The sequence below is a fragment of the Oncorhynchus nerka genome, linkage group LG7 (genome assembly GCF_034236695.1).
Source record: "Oncorhynchus nerka isolate Pitt River linkage group LG7, Oner_Uvic_2.0, whole genome shotgun sequence".
Taxonomy (NCBI): domain Eukaryota; kingdom Metazoa; phylum Chordata; class Actinopteri; order Salmoniformes; family Salmonidae; genus Oncorhynchus; species Oncorhynchus nerka.
In genome coordinates this window covers 61492676-61514797 of record NC_088402.1, presented here as the reverse complement: position 1 = coordinate 61514797, position 22122 = coordinate 61492676, and the positions used below count along the sequence as shown (strand labels likewise).

The 22122-nt window shown below is 42.7% G+C and overlaps 2 protein-coding genes across 2 annotated transcripts in view; one reads left to right on the top strand and one right to left on the bottom strand.

Moving 5' to 3' along the window:
* The window catches only part of LOC115132117 (multiple epidermal growth factor-like domains protein 6), a 97208-nt gene that overhangs the window by 13017 nt on the left and 62069 nt on the right, over positions 1-22122 (top strand). Inside the window, exons 2-6 of the mRNA XM_029664379.2 lie at positions 12734-12856; positions 17817-17942; positions 21112-21234; positions 21361-21483; positions 21977-22114. Coding sequence (XP_029520239.2) covers positions 12734-12856; positions 17817-17942; positions 21112-21234; positions 21361-21483; positions 21977-22114 — 633 coding nt within the window. The remainder of the gene's footprint in view (positions 1-12733; positions 12857-17816; positions 17943-21111; positions 21235-21360; positions 21484-21976; positions 22115-22122) is intronic.
* Positions 15003-15897, bottom strand: LOC115132664 (eukaryotic translation initiation factor 4E-1A-like). Its single transcript, XM_065020680.1, has one exon. The coding sequence runs from the start codon at positions 15795-15797 to the stop codon at positions 15444-15446; it is 354 nt and encodes a 117-aa protein (XP_064876752.1). The 5' UTR covers positions 15798-15897; the 3' UTR covers positions 15003-15443.

The window sequence follows — 22122 nt, the reverse complement described above, 5'->3', positions numbered from 1 at the left end:
TAGGGCAGTGTGCAGTGTGGTTGTGATTGCGTCGTCTGTGGACCTATTGGGGCGGTAAGCATATTGGAGTGGGTCTAGGGTGTCAGGTAGGGTGGAAGTGATATGGTCCTTGACTAGTCTCTCACAGCACTTCATGATGACGGAAGTGAGTGCTACGGGTCGGTAGTTGTTTAGCCTTGTGAGCGTTAACACGTTTAAATGTTTTACTCATGTCAGCTGCAGTGAAGGAGAGCCCGCCGGTTTCGGTAGCGGGCCGTGTCAGTGGCACTTTATTGTCCTCAAAGCGAGCAAAGAAGTTACTTAGTCTGTCTGGGAGCAAGACATCCTGGTCCCATACGGGGCTGGTTTTCTTTTTGTAATCCGTGATTGACTGTAGACCCTGCCACATACCTCTTGTGTCTGAGCCGTTGAATTGCGACTCTACTTTGTCTCTATACTGACACTTAGCTTGTTTGATTGCCTTGCGGAGGGAATAGCTACACTGTTTGTATTCGGTCATGTTTCCGGTCACCTTGCCCTGGTTAAAAGCAGTGGTTCGCGTTTTCAGTTTCGCGCGAATGCTGCCATCAATCCACGGTTTCTGGTTTGGGAATGTTTTAATCGTTGCTGTGGGTATAACATCGCCGATGCACTTTCTAATGAACTCGCTCACCGAATCAGCGTATTCATCAATGTTGTTGTTGGACGCAATGCGGAACATATCCCAATCCACATGATCAAAGCCGTCTTGAAGCGTGGAATAAGATTGGTCGGACCAGCGTTGAACAGACCTGAGCGCAGGAGCTTCTTGTTTTAGTCTCTGTCTGTAGGCTGGAAGCAACAGAATGGAGTCGTGGTCAGCTTTTCCAAAAGGAGGGCGGGCGAGGGCCTTATATGCGTTGCAAAAGTTAGAATAACAATGATCCAGGGTTTTACCAGCCCTGGTAGCACAATCGATATGCTGATAGAATTTAGGGAGTCTTGTTTTCAGATTAGCCTTGTTAAAATCCCCAGCTACAATGAATGCAGCCTCAGGACATGTGGTTTCCAGTTTACATAGAGTCAATGAAAGTTCGTTTAGGGCCATCAATGTGTCTGCTTGTTGGGGAATATATATGGCTGTGATTATAATCGAAGAGAATTCCCTTGGTAGATAATGCAGTCAACATTTGACTGTGAGGAATTCTAAGTCAGGTGAACAGAAGGACTTGAGTTCCTGTATGTTGTTATGATCACACCACGTCTCGTTAATCATAAGGCATACCCCCCCCGCCCCTCTTCTTACCAGAAAGATGCTTGTTTCTGTCAGCGCGATGGGTGAATAAACCAGCTGGCTGCACCGACTCCGTTAGCGTCTCTCGAGTGAGCCATGTTTCCGTGAAGCAAAGAACGTTACAGTCTCTGATGTCTCTCTGGAATGCTACCCTTGCTCGGATTTCATCAACCTTGTTGTCAAGAGACTGGACATTGGCGAGTAGTATGCTAGGGAGTGGCGCGCGATGTGCCCGCCTCCGGAGTCTGACCAGAAGACCACTTCGTTTGCACCTTTTTCGGCGTCGTTGTTTTGGGTCGCCGGCTGGGATCCAATCCATTGTCCTGGGTGGAAGGCAAAACACAGGATCCGCTTCGGGAGAGTCATATTCCTGGTCGTATTGATTGTGAGTTGACGTTGCTCTTATATTCAGTAGTTCCTCCCGACTGTATGTAATGAAACCTAAGATGACCTGGGGTACCAATGTAAGAAATAACACGTAAAAAAACAAAATACTGCATAGTTTCCTAGGAACGCGAAGCGAGGCGGCCATCTCTGTCGGCGCCGGAAGTTAAAAGGGATTTATTATTAGAAATGGTGGTCTGAACGTGTGTGCCTGCGAGTGAACTTGTGCTGAGCACGTGTGTGTGCGCACGCCCGTGTGTAAAGTCTGCATGGGATGTTTCATGAATCTCCATTTTCCATCAGTGTTGATGTGGCTTTGGGTTTGATCTTCCTGTTGGCTGCGTCTTATAAAAACCTGTCACGTCTTGCATATGCTAGCAGCTTAATAAAATTACTCTAAGCCATATGATTGATAACATGTGGAAACAGCTATCATCTCTCAAATTGAAATGTGTACTGACCACTTTGTTGTGGAGGCTTAACATTCATGACCCGTGAACAGCCATTTTGTCTGCCAACGTTTCTTTTGAGATTCATCTTCATGTTTCACCCTGTAATTATCTAGAGGATATAAGGTTATGGAACTGACGCTTAGAGGAGATTTAGTTCAGTTGTGAAGAAAAGTTCATGCTGTTAGCCTCCCCTCCCTTATTTTTTAGTCTCTCAATTGTTTTGTTTGGTAAAAAGGAACTCATGCCTTTGTCGATTAGGGGAGAAAAACATATAGCATGTCAAAGTGCCTACCTCCTTCAGACAATGATTGAAAAAAAAGGAAAAAAAAAAAGAGAAAAAAAAAAGATTGACAACCCAGATATCTTGCCGGCAGAATGTAAATGGGGTTGCCAGCGCAATGTGAGATAAATTAGTAGTGCCTACTGTATATCAGCTCAGACGCCCCATCAGCACAAGGCTGCTCGCCATCAGAGTACGGTGGGCCTCAGGGGTCAGACATAGTTATTTATCTCCTGGAGTAGAATAGGCAGGTCTTTAATCATCGTCACAATAGTCCTGAATGCAAGTAAGACTTCTGATGAGCCCTTTTATCATCATGGGCTGCCTCAGAGAGTGTGCCAGACTGTCTGTTGAGCTGTCTGGACACGCTTGTCTTTGTCCGTCAGAGGGAGACTGACGTTTAATCAAAGCTGCAGTCTAGTGCCCCTATTGACTGTACTGTTATACCCTACATTACCCTCCTCTACCTTACATCGCCCAAATGAGGTTGTCTGGCACTGCTTTGTGTTTTTCAAGACAGGCCACTCGTTCCATCACTGTCAAACGGTAATATTCCACAATTTTTCAACCTTATATTCATTATCTCCAGCACCATACCAGTGTCTACATATACTGTGTGAAAATGGCCATATGGTAGAGCATGGAAGAATCATGACGTTGTGTTTTTTCTTATTATCCATAATTGGATTCTATATGTATAACAGTTGGTGATATGTGTCAGTCAACTTGAAATATGAGTGTTTCACTTTGAGTAACTCCTTGTTTGGCTCCTGAAGGTTAAAGCAATGAAACTAAGGTCCCTGACTATTCATTTCTCACCCTCTTTGTGTTGTTTTTCTGCTTTCATCTCTTGCCGTTCCACTAATTAATCCAGACATATCTTTGTTTTTATTTGGATTCTCTCTCTATCCAATTAGTCTCAAGGCCCTTCAGCAGTAAATTGTCCCTTGGCTGTGAAAAGTAGCAAGATGTTCAAATCCTTATACATTAACATGCTGTAAATGGGTCTCTGAGCTCCACATTTTGGGCAGAACTATTACACGCTCCTGGCCATGTGAAACAGATAACGTCTGGCACTAAGAGTCTCTTGGCTGCAAGGCTTTCTTGGAGGAAAGTGATTAAATGCCGTAGCAATGACCCCCCAGCTGGTGTTCTGTATGGGGAAACAAATGGCTGTAAATACAATCTGGGGATGAAAGAGACAGCTTCGTGAATAAATACATTTATTTTAGAAAGTTTCCATTGTCTGTTAATGGACTTTCAAGTCATTTCAACTGACAGCCTTGACTTCACCCAGACACATCACGTGGATTACTTGGCCAAATTCTACACGCAATGCAAATATTCTCTCATGTGTACATTTGTTTGCATTGGCTGGCAGCAATGTTTTTGTTGGATTTGATATTTGTCCAAATGTTCAAATATATACTGAGCAAAAATATAAACGCAACATGTAAAGTGTTGGTACCATGTTTCATGAGCTGAAATTAAAGATCACAGAAATGTTCCACACGCACAAAAAGAGAATTTCTCTCAAATTGTGCACAAATAGTTTACTTCCCTGTTAGCATTTCTCCTTTGCCAAGATAATCCATCCACCTGACAGGTGTGGCATATCAAGAAGCTGATAAAACAGCATGATCCTTACACAAGTGCACCATGTGCTGGTGACAATAAAATGCCACCTCTAAAATGTGCAGTTTCGTCACACAACACAATGCATCAGATGTCTCAAGTTGAGAGAGCGTGCAATTGGCATGCTGACTGCAAAGAATTTAATGTTAATTTCTCTACCATAAGCCAACCCCAACTCCAGATAATTTAGCAGTACTTCCAACCGTCCTCACATCCGCAGACACGTGTAACCACACCAGCCCAGGACCTTCACATCCGGATTCTTCACCTGTGGGATCATCTGAGACCAACCACATGGACAGTTGATGAAACTGAGGAATATTTATTTCTGTAATAAAGCCCTTTTCTTGGGAAAAACTCATTCTGATTGGTTGGGCCTGGCTCCCCAGTGGGTGGACCTGGCTCCCAAGTGGGTAGACTTACGCCCTAACCAGCCCACCCATGGCTGCGTCCCTGCCCAGTTATCTGAAATCCAGAGATTAGTGCTTAATGAATGTTTTTCAATTGATTGATTTCCTTATATGAACTGTAACTCAGCAAAAACATTGAAATTGTTCCATGTTGCGTTTATATTTTTGTTCCGTATGGATTGATACATAGATTGAACTTTGCTGTAACTCCAAATCCCTTATGGTACCAAGATAAATCCAGTAAACATAATTTGGCTGATCACTTCAGGCATTTACTGCTTATCACACTGCCCAGTTTTAATGGCAACTGGGCCACTCTCCACTCCTGGGCCTCTTGAGGCCCGAAGCCAGACCTTTCCTTCCGGCTTTAGTAACGTCCTCTGAAGTCTCTTTCAGGCCTTGCCCCCAAGTGGACCCTAATATAGCTCCAGAACAGAAGACAGAGGACATCAGAGGACATCCAAAGGTCTTTGTTTCAAAAGCCAAATAACTCCTCATAGCCTATCTCTCATTCTGACATTCGTCTTGTTTTGGTGGTCTCTGGTTTTGTTGGAAGTAGGGGATGTCTGCGTCACAGATGGTTTCTCATAGGCTTGAAAGGCGAGCCGTGTGACCACAGTGCCTTGAAATGATAACAGTAAAGCGTGTCGTGGAATGCTACTGGACTTGACATTGTGGAACGATGGCTGTATTTCAAAGAAACTAAGGAAACCATGTTTGTTCTCCATAAATCTTGAATGGAGAATAAGCTCTCGTCTTATTAAGAAAATGTCACTTCATTGCTTTGATGGAGTCAGCAACTCTCTTCATAGTGACATACTGTATTTGTTATGACTGCTTTTTTCTGCTATATGTATCTTGTGCATTGTATGGATGTGGCTCCTTAGAAGAACAAATGTGTAGCTTATAGAGCTAAATCTACTCTGCAGGAAACTATTACGTTTTTGATAGCTGCAGGTTTGTGCTGAGTATGTATTTTCCCTATGGTAGTGCTCATTGAAGCGGTGATATCCAGAAGAGAATGTCTTCAAACGGGCCCCTGAAGGACACTTAATGTCATAGGAGCCTCTGGATCAAGTTTTAATAGAGGCACAGAGAACCCTTATGAAAAAAGATTGCAGTCAGAGTGCAGTATAACTGCAGTACACGGGAATACAACTGCAGTTAGTGAGTGAATTATAACCACAGTATGCTACAAATACTGCTTCCAAAATAACAATTTTCTTACTGCAGTAATTTAGCAGTGTAACTGTAGTTAAAGTGAAGTATAACTGCAGTTCAACTGCAGTACACTGCAGATATTCTGCAATTACTGCGTCCAAAATACCACAATCGACAGCAGTTACTGCACTTTAACTGTAGTTTCAAAACCACATGATATTTTTGTAAGGGAATCATTGACCTCCGACAGATAAAACGGGTTGTTATGGAGAAGAACTGGATGATGTTTACTGCCTTTGAGGAAGCTTGCATGGGGCCATATGTTAATTTTCCAGTGCCATTCCTAATCCAGGTGTAAGGTTCATTTTTGTTGTAATAAATGGGGTAGATATACTCCATTTTAGCATTGCTTGCACTGATCTGTCTCGTATCTCGCAAAGACTAATGGGATCAAACGTAGTTTGGCTACAATGTGGTGACTAACATTAGATAATATTACCTAGGTGACATCTTCTGCTGAACCCCATTTCTGCCTCAAAGCTGTCTGAATTAATCATGGAGCTAGCATAAATCATGCTGGGACTGTATGTCGACAACTTCAGTGTAATTTAAGCAAGCCTTTTATGTCAATAAAGATAGAGCTAGAAAGCTAACTAGCTATGTCAGTAAGCTAGCTAAGAAGTTAGCTAAGCAGCTGATCAAGTCACAGCACTGGAGACCGACTTCCTTGCACAGAATTTGTGCAGGAGATAGCCACCACTTTGATAATTTTTTTCTCAAATTTGCAAACTATTAAATCACTGTCACAACGTGTTTAATCATTCAGTATAAACGCAACATGCAACAATTTCAAAGATTTTACTGAGTTACAGGTCATATAAGGAAATCAGCCAATTTAAATCAATTCATTAGGCCCTAATCTATGGATTTCACATGACTGGGGATACAGTTATGCATCTGTTGGTCACAGATACATTAAAAAAAAGTAGGGGCGTGACCACCAATTTGCCTCATGCAGTGCTACACATCTTCTTCGCATAGAGTTGATTAGGCTGTTGATTGTGGTCTGTGGAATGTTGTCCCACTCCTCTTCAATGACTGTGTGAAGTTGCTTGATATTGGCGGGAACAAGCTGTTTTACACATCGAGCCAGAGCATCCCAAACTCAATCGGTGACATGTCTGGTGAGTATGCAGGCCATGGAAGAACTGGGATATTTTCAGCTTCCAGGAATTGTGTACAGATCCATGCGACATGGGGCTGTGCATTATCATGCAGAAACATGAGGTGATGGCGGTGTGTATGAATGGCATGACAATGGGCCTCAGGATCTCGTCACGGAATCTCTGTGCATTCAAATTGCCATTGATAAAATGCAATTGTGTTTGTTGTCTGTAGTTTATGCCTGCCTATACAATAATCCCAGCGCCACCATGGGGCACTCTGTTTACAACGTTGACATCAGCATACCGCTCGCCCACATGACGGCATACACATGGTCTACGGTTCTGAGGCCGGTTGGACATACTACAAAATTCTTTAAAATTATGTTGGAAGCAGCTTATGGTAGAGAAATTAACATTAAATTATCTGGCAACAACTGCTGGTGAGAATTCCTGCCGTCTGCATGTCAATTGCTCCCTCAAAACTTGATACATCTGTGGCATTGTGTCGTGTGACAAAACGGCACATTTTAAAGTGGCCTTCTATTGTCCCCAACACAAGGTGCACCTGTGTAATGATCATGATGTTTAATCAGCTTCTTGATATGCCACACCTGTCAGGTGGATGGATTATTTTGGCAAAGGAGAAATGCTCACTAACAGGGATGTTAATTGGGCTGCAATCCCGTTACCGGGATGATATGACAACAACCACTGAAAGTGCAGGGCGCCAAATTCAAAACAACAGAAATCTCATAATTAAAATTCCTCAAACATACAAGTATCTTATACCGTTTTAAAGGTATTCTTGTTGTTAATCCCACCACAGTGTCCGATTTCAAATAGGATTTACAGCGAAAGCACCACAAACAATTATGTTAGGTCAGCACCGAGTCACATTAAAACACAGCCATTTTTCCATCCAGAGAGAGGAGTCACAAAAACCACAAATAGAGAAAATGAATCACTAACCTTTGATGATCTTCATCAGATGACACTCATGGGACTTCATGTTACACAATACATGTATGTTTTGTTTGATAAAGTTCATATTTATAAAACAAAATCTGAGTTCACATTGGCACACTATTTTCACTATTTCCAAAAACAGCCAGTGATTTTGCATAGCCACCTCAATTCAACAGAAATACTCATCATATATGTAGATGATAATACAAGTTATACACATGGAATTATAGATATACTTCTCCTTAATGTAACCGCTCTGTCAGATTTAAAAAAAACTTTACTGAAAAAGCAAACCATGCAATAATCTGAGACGGCGATCAGAACATTCAAGTCAAAATAGCAGCCATGTTGTAGTCAACATAAACCATAAATGCTAAATATTCCCTTACCTTTGAGGATCTTCATCAGAATGCACTCCAAGGAATCCCAGGTCCACAATAAATGCTTGATTTGTTCGATAATGTCCGTTATTTATGTCCAATTAGCTACTTTTGTTAGCGCGTTTGGTATACATATCCAAACGCTCGTTCTGGTCAGCGTTACGTCGGACAACAGGTCGAAGAAACATTTCAAACTAAGTACAGAATCAATCATTAGGATGTTTTTAATATTAATCTTCAATAAAGTTCCAACCGGAGTATTCCTTTGTGTTTTCAGGAGCCATGGAACGCAGGTTCGCTATCATGTGCAATGCGCGCAGCCAGAAAATGGCTGACTGCCAGACACCTGATTCATTCTGTTGTCATTCAGTCCCACAACACAGTAGAAGCCTCATTCACATTTCTATAGACGGTTGACATCTAGTGGAAGCCCTAGGAAGTGCAACATCATTAATATCTCAAGCGGGTTTCAATGGGAACTGTGTTGAGTACATACAGTGCCTTGCGAAAGTATTCGGCCCCCTTGAACTTTGCGACCTTTTGCCACATTTCAGGCTTCAAACATAAAGATATAAAACTGTATTTTTTGTGAAGAATCAACAACAAGTGGGACACAATCATGAAGTGGAACGACATTTATTGGATATTTCAAACTTTTTTAACAAATCAAAAACTGAAAAATTGGGCGTGCAAAATTATTCAACCCCTTTTTTTCAGTGCAGCAAACTCTCTCCAGAAGTTCAGTGAGGATCTCTGAATGATCCAATGTTGACCTAAATGACTAATGATGATAAATACAATCCACCTGTGTGTAATCAAGTCTCCGTATAAATGCACCTACACTGTGATAGTCTCAGAGGTCCGTTAAAAGCGCAGAGAGCATCATGAAGAACAAGGAACACACCAGGCAGGTCCGAGATACTGTTGTGAAGAAGTTTAAAGCCGGATTTGGATACAAAAAGATTTCCCAAGCTTTAAACATCCCAAGGAGCACTGTGCAAGCGATAATATTGAAATGGAAGGAGTATCAGACCACTGCAAATCTACCAAGACCTGGCCGTCCCTCTAAACTTTCAGCTCATACAAGGAGAAGACTGATCAGAGATGCAGCCAAGAGGCCCATGATCACTCTGGATGAACTGCAGAGATCTACAGCTGAGGTGGGAGACTCTGTCCATAGGACAACAATCAGTCGTATATTGCACAAATCTGGCCTTTATGGAAGAGTGGCAAGAAGAAAGCCATTTCTTAAAGATATCCATAAAAAGTGTCGTTTAAAGTTTGCCACAAGCCACCTGGGAGACACACCAAACATGTGGAAGAAGGTGCTCTGGTCAGATGAAACCAAAATTGAACTTTTTGGCAACAATGCAAAACGTTATGTTTGGCGTAAAAGCAACACAGCTCATCACCCTGAACACACCATCCCCACTGTCAAACATGGTGGTGGCAGCATCATGGTTTGGGCCTGCTTTTCTTCAGCAGGGACAGGGAAGATGGTTAAAATTGATATGAAGATGGATGGAGCCAAATACAGGACCATTCTGGAAGAAACCCTGATGGAGTCTGCAAAAGACCTGAGACTGGGACGGAAATTTGTCTTCCAACAAGACAATGATCCAAAACATAAAGAAAAATCTACAATGGAATGGTTCAAAAATAAACATATCCAGGTGTTAGAATGGCCAAGTCAAAGTCCAGACCTGAATCCAATCGAGAATCTGTGGAAAGAACTGAAAACTGCTGTTCACAAATGCTCTCCATCCAACCTCACTGAGCTCGAGCTGTTTTGCAAGGAGGAATGGGAAAAAATTTCAGTCTCTCGATGTGCAAAACTGATAGAGACATACCCCAAGCGACTTACAGCTGTAATCGCAGCAAAAGGTGGCGCTACAAAGTATTAACTTAAGGGGGCTGAATAATTTTGCACGCCCAATTTTTCAGTTTTTGATTTGTTAAAAAAGTTTGAAATATCCAATAAATGTCGTTCTACTTCATGATTGTGTCCCACTTGTTGTTGATTCTTCACAAAAAAATATAGTTTTATATCTTTATGTTTGAAGCCTGAAATGTGTCAAAAGGTCGCAAAGTTCAAGGGGGCCGAATACTTTCGCAAGGCACTGTACCAGCCTCAGATTTCTCACTTCCTGTTTTGATTTCTCCTCAGGTTTTTGCCTACCATGTGAGTTCTGTTATACTCACAGACATCATTCAAACAGTTTTAGAAACTTCAGGGTGTTTTCTATCTAATACTAATACTAATATGCATATATTAGCAACTGAGACTGAGGAGCAGGCTATTTACTTTGGGCACCTTATTCATCCAAGCTACTCAATACTGCTCCCCAGCCATAAGAAGTTAACAAATTCGTGCACAACATTTGAGAGAAATAAGCTTTTTGTGCATATGGAACATTTCTATGATCTGTTATTTCAGCTCATGAAACATGGGACCACCACTTTACATGTTGCGTTTATATTTTTGTTCAGTGTAGCTAGCTAATTATTCTGCCTTATTCATGGAGAGTCATATAAAAAAATAGGAAGTATGTTTTCATTGTTAAATTGCTGATGGTCTGGAATATTACAATTTGAATATGAGTTCTATGTCCTACAAGACAGGTCGCTTGAAGTACAAGCGTTGTCAAGATGCCGTAGGACTTCTGTGGTTAGAGGGCTGGTTGTGTGTGTGTGTGTGTGTGTGTGTGTGTGTGTGGGGGGGGGTCTACCAGCCCTCCAGTACTTTCTTTGCTAACTGTCCTGGCCTTCGTCCATCTGTCTCCAGTTACCTCCTGGCCCTGTGAGATTGGCATGCGCCTGTATTTATTGCTGATTGCTCTGTGTTTGTCTAATGGCTTCTCTGTAAGTGGCCTGCAGGGCTTCTGGTGCTTAGGCAGGACTGGTGCCAGAACAAATCAGTTGGAAGGATATTTGATTTAAATAGGGGGCGCTTTTTTTTTTCATGGGACCTCTGATGTTTGCAAGTGCTGCACACATTTTTTTTTCAAATAGAACTGCTGGGTCTCAAGGGACCTCCCTTCAGGCTAATGCCATACTCATTTTGTCCAGACAGCATCAGATACAGTACAGTCATTTTGAGAATGACACAAATACTAATTTTCAAAGTCTGCTGCCTCAGTTTGTATGTTGGCAATTTGCATATACTCCAGAATGTTATGAAGAGTGATCAGATGAATTGCAATTAATTGCAAGTCCCTCTTTGCCATGCAAATGACCTGAATCCCCCAAAAACATTTCCACTGCATTTCAGCCCTGCCACAAAAGGACCAGCTGACATCATGTCAGTGATTCTCTCGTTAACACAGGTGTGAGTGTTGACGAGGACAAGGCTGGAGATCACTCTGTCATGCTGATTGAGTTCGAATAACAGACTGGAAGCTTCAAAAGGAGGGCGGTGCTTGGAATCATTGTTCTTCCTCTGTCAACAATGGTTAACTGCAAGGAAACACGTGCCGTCATCATTGCTTTGCACAAAAAGGACTTCACAGGCAAGGACATTGCTGCCAGTAAGATTGCACATAAATCAACCATTTATCGGATCATCAAGAACTTCAAGGAGAGTGGTTCAATTGTTGTGAAGAAGGCTTCAGGGCACCCAAGAAAGTCCAGCAAGTGCCAGGACTGTCCCCTAAAGTTGATTCAGCTGCGGGATCGGGGCACCACCAGCTCAGAGCTTGCTCAGGAATGGCAGCAGGCAGGTGTGAGTGCATCTGCACACACAGTGAGGCAAAGACTTTTGGAGGATGGCCTGGAGTTAAGAAGGGCAGCAAAGAAGCCACTTCTCTCCAGGAAAAACATCAGGGACAGACTGATATTCTGCAAAAGGTACAGGGATTGGACTGCTGAGGACTGGGGTAAAGACCTTTTCTCTGATGAATCCCCTTTCCGATTGTTTGGGGCATCCGGAAAAAGCTTGTCCGGAGAAGACAAGGTGAGTGCTACCATCAGTCCTGTGTCATGCCAACAGTAAAGCATCCTGAGACCATTCATGTGTGTGGCTGCTTCTCAGCCAAGGGAGTGGGCTCACTGACAATGTTGCCTAAGAACACAGCCATGAATAAAGAATGGTACCAACACATCCTTCGAGAGCAAATTCTCCCAACAATCCAGGAACAGTTTGGTGACGAACAATGCATTTTCCAGCATGATAGAGTATCTTGCCATAAGGCAAAAGTGAAAACTAAGTGGCTCGGGGAACAAAACATGGATATTTTGGGTCCATGTCCAGGAAACTCCCCAGACATTAATCCCATTGAGAACTTGTGGTCAATCCTCAAGAAGTGAGTAGACAAACAAAACCCCACAAATTCTGACAAACTTGTGGAAATTAATATTTGTGTCATTCTCAAAACTTTTGGCCACGACTGTACATGGGCTACACATACTGAGACAGAGGGGCGCTGTTTTGCTCACTTGGATGATTTATCTGAGATTGATAGGTCTTTCTGTCGGTGCGCATCTCGGTCAAATAAATGATCAATATTACAAGGTACGATAGGGCAGGCCAGGCCCCCTAAGCCCCACTCATAATGCCGGCCTTGGGCTTAGGCAGAGCTGTTCCACCACAATTTACTGTTATTTACTATTAACGAGTGATTACACTGATTTGTCATTTCTCTCCCACAGATATTGATGAGTGTCAGGTCTATAATGGGGGCTGCCAGCATCGCTGTGTCAACACCAGGGGCTCGTACTACTGCGAGTGCAACCCGGGCACCCGTCTGCACACAGATGGCCGGACTTGCATCGGTAAGATCCAGGGGAGGGTGTGGAGGGGTCACCTGAGGTCAAAGGGGTGAAGGGGGTGAGGGAGGTTTGGGATGAATCAGGTGGATGTATTCTGTTGTTGCCCTCACCGTCTGGAAGCTAGGCCACGGGAGAAGCTGGGACTCACATCAAGCAGTGAAAGAGGGGTCTCCACCTTCTGCTTGTGTCAAAAGGAGGAATCAAAGAGTCTGTTGTGCTGGCAGAAGACAAGCTTTCCCACTGTTCCCCAGCAGCCCTGTCAGAGCAGGTTTGTGTCTGGGCATATATAGTAGTGCAGTGTCTCCCCCTCTTCTTTCTCTCTCTCTCTCTCTCTCTCTCTCTCTCTCTCTCTCTCGCATATGTGTACATGCGCACAAACACTCTCTCGCTTAGATCTCATCTGTTTTCCTCTGCAAGTTCCAGTGATGCATCAGAAAGCTTATTTTAATTCACACAACAACAGCGTGTCAGGATAACTCTCTCTCTCTGATTGATTAGGGAGCATTACCGCACAGCGGGCCAGACGTCAATTCAACGTCTTTTCCACATTGGTTTAACGTAATTTCATTGAAATGATGTGGAAACAACGTTTATTCAACCAGTATGTGCCCAGTGGGTGGGAAGCCCCGAGGCCTGTTGAAACACAGTTGGCTTTGACCAGAGCTGGTCTGGATGAAATGTTAGTGTGCCTGTTATTTATAATTACCACAGAGATACTCCAAATGGGCCCTAAATTACACTACCTCAATTTGTGAATAGAATTCTGCAGAGTGATGACTTAGAGTGCAGGTGGCCAACCCCTTTTCCAGGAGAGCTACTGGGTGTGCAGGCTTTTGGTCCAGCATGGCACTAACATACCTGGTTCAGCTAATCAAGGTCTTACAGCTATTTAGTAGAAACAGGTGTGTTACTGTTAAAGCTGAGCTGGAACAAAATGTGCACCACTTAGAGCTCTCCAGGGTTGGCCACCCCAAATGCTGTCCTCTCAGCTCAACTACAAAGACTTTACATTTACATTTACATTTAAGTCATTTAGCAGACACTCTTATCCAGAGCGACTTACAAATTGGTGCATTCACCTTATGACATCCAGTGGAACAGCCACTTTACAATAGTGCATCTAAATATTTTAAGGGGGGTGAGAAGGGTTACTTTATCCTATCCTAGGTATTCCTTAAAGAGGTGGGGTTTCAGGTGTCTCCGGAAGGTGGTGATTGACAGACATGCTTAGGCCAAGAAACACAAGCAATGGAACATTAGATCAGTGGAAATCTGTCCTTTCGTCTGATGAGTCCAAATTTGAGATTTTTGCATCCAACCGCTGTGTCTTTGTGAGACAAAGTATAGGTGAACAGATTATCTTTGCCTGTGTGGTTCCCACCGTGAAGCATGGACGAGGTGGTGTGACAGTGCTTTGCTGGTGACTGTCAGTGATTTATTAAGAATTCAAGGCACGCTTAACCAGCAGGGCTACGACAACATTCTGCAGCAATACGCCATCCTATCTGGTTTGCGCTTAGTGGGACTATCATTTGTTTTTCAACAGGACAATGACCCAACACACCTCCAGGCTGTGTAAGGGCTATTTGACCAAGGAGAGTGATGGAGTGTTGCATCAGATGATCTGGCTTCCACAATCACCCGACCTCAACTCAATTGAGATGGTTTGGGATGAGTTGGGAATGTTTTATTATTCTCCTGACTGTTCAGAAATTATTTTGATGACTGATAGATTATATTAAATAAATAAAAAACATATATTTTATACATCCTTATTTGTTTTTTGCTGTTTAAGTTTACACTGAAAGCAATTTTACATTCTGAAAATGCATTATAGTGCTCAGCATTTGTGGGAACTCCTTCAAGACTGCATTCCAGATGGAAAAAAAGCATTCCAGATGAAGCTGGTTGAGAGAATGCCAAGCGTATGCAAAGCTGTCATCAAGGCAAAGGGTGGCTACTTTGAAGAATCTTAAATATAAAATATGTTTTCATTTGTTTAACACTTTTTTGGTTCCTACATGATTCCATGTGTTATTTCATAGTTGATATCTACACTAATATTTTACAATGTAAAAAAATTGTACAAATATAGAAAAACCCTTGAATGAGTAGGTGTGTCCAAACCTTTGACTGGTACTAATATATATATATTTTTTATATATATATTTTTTTACAGTTTGGAATTAGGCGTCCCGAAAACACGCTTACGGAGACAAATCCCTGGCAGCTACGAGTGTGATGCTGTTAAACATAAAATATATCAACAAAAAGCCTCCTAGTATATCCTCAGTAAGAAAAGGGAAATGGCGAATAAAAAAAAGAACATGGATAACTTTTGGGGGGTATTTTTTGGGGTATTTCAATTCTCATGGTTATTCCCAACCTTCATCGAAGGTATAGGTTTGTTTCAGGGCAAATATGAATGAGACCATTTTGTCGTGAAATCATATTGCAATTGTTTGAATAAAGGAAATTGTGTGTTGAAGCTTTGGTTTCAATTGGGTAGCAGATTAAACTTCGCAACAGCATTTCAACAAACGCCATGGAAACGGAAAGGAAAAACAACCAACCAACAAAAAAAACCTCCTTAGACAACAAACTTGTTCTTGGTGGTGGAACCACTCTTGGTGGCAGTGTCCGCGTGTGATTGATATCCGATGATCACCTTGTGTGGCACGCCTAACCTCTCCTTCCACCCTTGTCCTATGTGTGTAATAGCATCCTTGTTTTCGTAGTCTGTTGTCCATATCGCAAGTTTGTCTCCTTTCGTTCGGATGTTAACTACTGCCCCGCATACATCATCACTGTGGTCATCGAAGGCTTCGCCCACTAGGCACAGGAGCGTTTCCAGCCAGAAGCGGTCGAGGTCGGCCCTGCGCTGCTGTTTGGAAAGTGTGATGAGCCACCTGCCACCACGCTTGTTCCTCTCGTCCTCCCACATGGGCTCGATACCATCCTTGAAAAGTGAGTAGTCACAGCCGGAGATCAAGTTACTTGATAGTTGGATGTGATTATACAGAGCCCAGAAGTCTTCCACTGTGTCAAACTTGGAGATGAGACGGAGGTTTGCTTGCCAGGTTTTCGTTTTGTCATTCTTAAAGAACCACAGAGCCCATCTATTTTGTAGTGGATGTTTGATGTGACTTTCAATCACATTACTTTTCCTTTTCACCATTGAAGAGGCAGACCATGTGCTTTGACACACGGGCTAATTTTAGATTCCCTGTAGTCTTATGCACATCATCTGTGTGCAGTCCAGAAGCGCAGAATCAATAGAGTTATTTATTTAGATTTTAATCAGGCTGCTTTGAAGGCGCAGAAACCTCTGATGGCGTGGTGTGTCAAACAAACCGCCTCGTCATTCTCACGTTGTTTTTCACCAGGCCTCATTTCCCTCCTTTAAATGAAAGGCAGCTGATGAACTCAAGGATGTTCCAAACAGTAGAAAAACACAAGACATCCTTAACAAACTGTGTGTGATATGGCTTACTGAAAAAAAAACACGAGTAGTGTGATCCTACTTCGCAAAAGTTTAAATGAAAGACTCACTCTTGATAATGCTTCATTTCCTTTCCCTGAACAAAGTGTCGACCCATGTACGTCTGGCCTTTTAGATTATGAGCCCTAAGTAGTCTCAACTGTCCCCTAGCATTCCCAGATGAACCAAACCAGCCAGGAAAGCATGTCTCTCTCCCTCTTCACACTAGAGTGCTCTGGAGCCTCCCTCCACTAAGTGCTCGGTTCCTGTGATTCCTCCTGAAACCAGGAGCAAGCTAACTGCAGACAGTCAGTGTCATTGGATCTTAGCACAGTCAAAAGAGCCAACTCATCCATCATTAGGAAAATGATCATTGTTCTTTGAGAATCAGTGAAACTTGGACCAACGCTTTATCGCTACCTGGCTCACATATTGGCTATGTGGAGTGTTGATTGATTTACAAACAATGGAGAGCAAATGGGCCATCTATCTTCCCAAGCAACACTGTCCGCTGACTCATGTTGGCTTCCCCTGGGCACGTTGCCAGTCAGGGGAAGACCTGATACTTTCCACTGATAATCTCATGGCTTTCCTCCATAAACATAGGCCCTGTCCAGAAACAACCCATTTCCCCTATACCACTCTAGGTACTTTAGTAGATCTGACAGGACTAGGTGTAAGCAATATTAGTTAAGCCACTACCATATTGCTTATATCTATCCATTCCTGTCAGATATACTGTACATAAGGTTCCAATGGCCTAGAGGTTAGCGGCAGGGGTTGTTTCTGTCCACTGCAATGAACCACGTAAGTACCCCCTGCTGTCCGTACGCTTATTGGCCCAACACGATGGCTCGCTAATGGAGCAGCAAAAAATGAATTATCTCCGGCATTTCTCTCCATGTTATTATTGGGCTTTTCTTCCGAGGTAGCAATTGAAGGGAAAACAGATTGGAGCAGAGGGGACAGTGTCTGCGATCATCACATTCCAAGGGTGGAGTGGAGATGGGGTACAGTTTAGTTTTTGTTTTGAAACTGGGACTCCCTTTTCTTAGTTCATCCAAATGAAAATGGAGGAGCTGCTTCTCATAAAGAGATACAGTTCACCTTGGGTTATGATACATCCAATGTTTGAAATGATCTCGTGGTGTCTCGCTCTTTCTGAGAAAACATATAGACGAACACTTGCTCCTGCTGTCAGAGAAAGCAGACCTACTGTACATGTAATGTTCATAACAATTACTAGTCATTGTTAGGGCCAGGAGTTTATCCTGCTCTCATGAAAAACTCTGGGCCTGTGTCAATGTAGGTCATCAGAAACAAGAAACAATAGTGGTCAAATTGTGTCTGTCTGCATTAGACTTTGAGAGCATCGAAACAGGTATTCTTTCTTCATATGATAATAAATCAACTTTATTTGTGTACTATACATCACCTTTAATTGTTGATCTGTTGTCGCTCTCTCTGTGTGTTTGTCTCCAGCCGTCCGATCCTGTGCCGTCAGCAATGGAAGCTGTGAGCAGAACTGTGTGCAACTGTCCCCGGCTCACTACCAGTGTCGCTGCAGACCCAACTATCAGCTCGCAGAGGACGGCAAACACTGCATACGTAAGTGCCGCTAGACTGCCATAAAAAAATGTCTGTCCGTGTAATATGTTCAATATGAATCATAAAGTAATGTCTAGACACAGATCAGGTTGATGGTCGTTTATCAAGTTTTGCATGGCTCACACGTGTGTTCTGTGGTTGACTGATAGCAATGATCCACCATGAGGTGTCGCATTACGCTAGTTTTGTCAAAAACAATGAAATCAATGTTACTGCGCTGTTGTGCCTAAACTTTATAGTGGATGTGGGTGTGCACGCAATTTCTCAGTCCATCTTGGTCTTGAATCTCCATGCAGCACAAACTTTTTTGTCTTTGTTTGCCATTTCAGGGATAAGGTGAAATTACAAAATGCTGACTGTGCTGGCTATGCTAGCTGTGTTGACTTCGTTGGCTGTGTTGACTGTGCGGACTGTGTTGACTGTGTTGGCTTTGTGGTCTGTGCTTCAACAGCTCACTTCCTGTCTGTCTGTCTGTCTGTCTGTCTGTCTGTCTGTCTGTCTGTCTGTCTGTCTGTCTGTCTGTCTGTCTGTCTGTCTGTCTGTCTGTCTGTCTGGTCCGGTCCGGTCCTGTCCTGTCCTGTCGTGGGTCCGAATAAACCTGATGCAAGTCCATGACTTTAACTCCAGCCTGGTGTTTTCCTTACCAACTCCACATTATTTTCTCAAACAAGGCTCATGAAAACCGTGGACAAACACCGCATCCTCATAAAAGTAGAACTTGAAACAAACTCAAATGCACATGTGGCCATCGTTGTTTCCCATGCCCATTTGGTATGACCGCATAAAGGCGTTTGACCGCATAAAGGCGTTTCATGGCTTGCAATGAATTTGAAACGTACATAAAGGCTGGAGACGGCACTGATTATGTTCATAGATACTGTACTGACTAGCTTGTGTTAATGACTACTAGGCCAAACTATAGCACCCAGATTTCCTCCTGCTAAAGATACAGTAGATAGAGGATACAGCTGTGCTGGAGTGGTTGGCTTCAGATATCGTGCCTGGCAGTCCTCAGTCCTTACCCAAAGCCCATTGGCAGCTCAGATCCTTTAACTTCAGACGGTTCTTATTGTGGTCGACAAGTAGATCTCAGATATATCATGTCGTATTTTATATATCAAGACATATGGACGTATTTAATATTCTTGGAATTTCACATATTCAAAAAAAAAAGCACTTTGAGAGATGTCAATGCTATTGTAGATCCAATAGGATTGAAGTTATATTTAAATGGTTTTGATACCAGACATGCATTAGCCCAATTTTAGCACTAAAGCAGGGGATACTTTTATATAAATATATTAGGATGTAATATAGAGAATGCAGCTATTTGGAAGTGAACACTGTAATAACCCTATATGTTAAATTACTGTGCACTTTGGCAGGCTTTGAAATTCCTTCTGTCTTGTATCAGACTCCAAAGTCTGAGAGAGAGACCAGTCCAACTAGGCCGTCATCGCCTTGGCGACCTCTGACCAATGGTCTGTCGTGCCAGCAGAATGACTGGTTAATGCAATCATCAGGAGGCTTACCAGAGTTCCGCTGTTGTCATGGTTACCGAACCCGATCCAAAAGCGACATATAGAAACGCATTAAATAGTTATCCACCTAGGGTGGATTTCAAACAAACCTGCATTGTGAAAAAGTAACATTGTTACTGCTGTATCAAGTCTATCTATGGGCAGATGTGGACATCTTCTACCTTTTCTGATTTTCTGTCCCTTTACAATATATGAAGCCATCTCCATTTCTTGCTTAGCTAGATGTGCACTGTCTAACATCGTCTTCCATACATCAACAACTAACTACCAAGAAAAAAATCTAAAAAGTTTTAAAAAGTGCATCATTTCTAGTAAGTGGAGCTCCTTGGAAATTCACTCCTCGGGGGTGCAGACATGAACGTAATTATGGCCTGTTCTGCACAGAGAAAGTAACCACACCCCCATTTAACCACATTACCCATTTACTCTCTTAAATCCACAGGGGAGAAGGGCTAGCAAGAGGAAATGAAGTGTGTGTATCTGTCAGTCTGTGTATGTTGTAACGGTTTTGACTTGAGGTTATTGTTTGTAGGGGTGCCAGGTAGGTTGTGCCCACCAGAGAAAATATCGATTTTTCCTTTTGGTTTGGGAGGGAATGAGTCCCGTCTGGTCTGTCAAGTCAACACCAATACAAAGAACTCATGTAAAAGTCAGGATGGACATACAGTTTTCATTAACCCTTAAAACATTGGAAATAACTTCAAAACAACTGTGTTCTTTCGCGTGGGTTGTATTACCAACATAAATGATCACACACATAATAATATAACAAATAATGAGCTCTGGTTCCTCCAGAAAAGTCCCATACTTCAGGCCTAAAAGAGTCCAGCCCGGTAAATGAGTTCAGTGAACTCAAGTGACCTTAGTCACGCAATGTTTGTCCGTTCATAAAGTGTAGCGTAAACCCAGTCTCAATCATACAATCAAAATATAAACTATTTTACCACACAACCATGAAGAATATCACATCTCAATAAGTCTTAAATCATCACGGTATACATCACTCTAAAACAAATGAAATACTGTATGCAAAATAGTTCTAGTCAGTTGGTCAGTCAGACAATCCAATCCAATCCGCCAACAGATCTCCAGAGGTGAAAGGCCATGAAGAACCAACAGAGAACAACAGATGTGTAGTCCAAAGGAAGCAATGAGTGGATCCGATCCTGGTTAAACTTGCGACTAGGCTACAAAGCACACTTTTAAATACAACAAAACAAATGCAGTAAAGAAGCTTCGGAACTGAGGGATGAACACATCCTCATTCGCTTCTCCATCACCACCCCACTTTGAGCAGCTGATGCTGGCTATTTCATTGGTAATTAAAAGGGAAGCGTCCTATTGGAAGGAGAAGCACTGAGACGTTCAGGGCCGTCACAATATGTGTGTGTGTATGTTGCTTATGTGTATTATGCATATGTCTCTATTAGTCAGAGAGAGAGAGAAGGGCTGACAAGTGAATATAATGAAATGTGTGTGTGTGTGTGTGTGTGTGTGTGTGTGTGTGTGTGTGTGTGTGTGTGTGTGTGTGTGTGTGTGTGTGTGTGTGTGTGTGTGTGTGTGTGTGTGTGTGAATGTTTCTTTCAATGTTCATGTGTGTGTACTCATCCCATGTAACTGTATTTCAGTAAGAAACCCCTGTGCAGACAGAAATGGGGGCTGTATGCACACCTGCAAGAATAACGGAGGAAGAGCTCAGTGCAACTGTCTTCCTGGATACATACTGGCACAGGATGGAAAAAACTGTGAAGGTAAATATCCATCATTTGCTAAATGAGTCTGGTGATGATTTTATTAGTTATGGTGGTGATGAGGATTATGATGATAATGCTAAAAAGCAAGTAGTTCAAAGTTGTGTGTGTGTGTGTTTGTCCCAGACATTGATGAGTGTGAGACCGACAAAGCTGCTTGTGCCCACGGTTGCCATAACACCCAGGGCTCCTTCACATGTGTCTGTAACCCAGCATATGAGTTGGGTGCCGATGGCAGGAAATGCTATCGTAAGTCAACTCCCATTCACTCTGTCAACTATCATTTTCACTCAGTCAACTCCCATTCTCTCTGTCAACTCTCATTCACTCAGTCAACTCCCATTCACCTTCAGTCAACTCACATTCTTTCTCAGTCAACTCCCATTCACCCTCAGTCAACTCCCATTCACCCTCAGTCAACTCACATTCTTTCTCAGTCTTCTCACATTCACCCTCAGTCAACTCACATTCTTTCTCAGTCTTCTCACATTCACTCTCATTCAACTGTTATTCACTATCAGTCAACTCCCATTCTCTTTCAGTCAACTCACATTCATTTTGTCAACTCTCATTCACTCAGTCAACTCCCATTCATTCTCAGTCCTGTTATTCACTTTGTCAACTCCCAATTTTTCTCATTCAACTCTAATGCTAGTTCGAATGTCTGCACAGATCAGCAGAACTTCACAATGCAATGATAATCTTATATTCTGGGCATGTGGCCATATTTCTTTCTCTTAAGGAATCGAGATGGAGATCGTGAATGGTTGTGAGACTGCCAACGGAGGCTGTTCCCAAAAGTGCCAACACTCCACCCTTGGACCTGTCTGCAGCTGTCACCACGGTTACCACCTGGACGACGACCTCAGGACATGTGTGGGTGAGCAA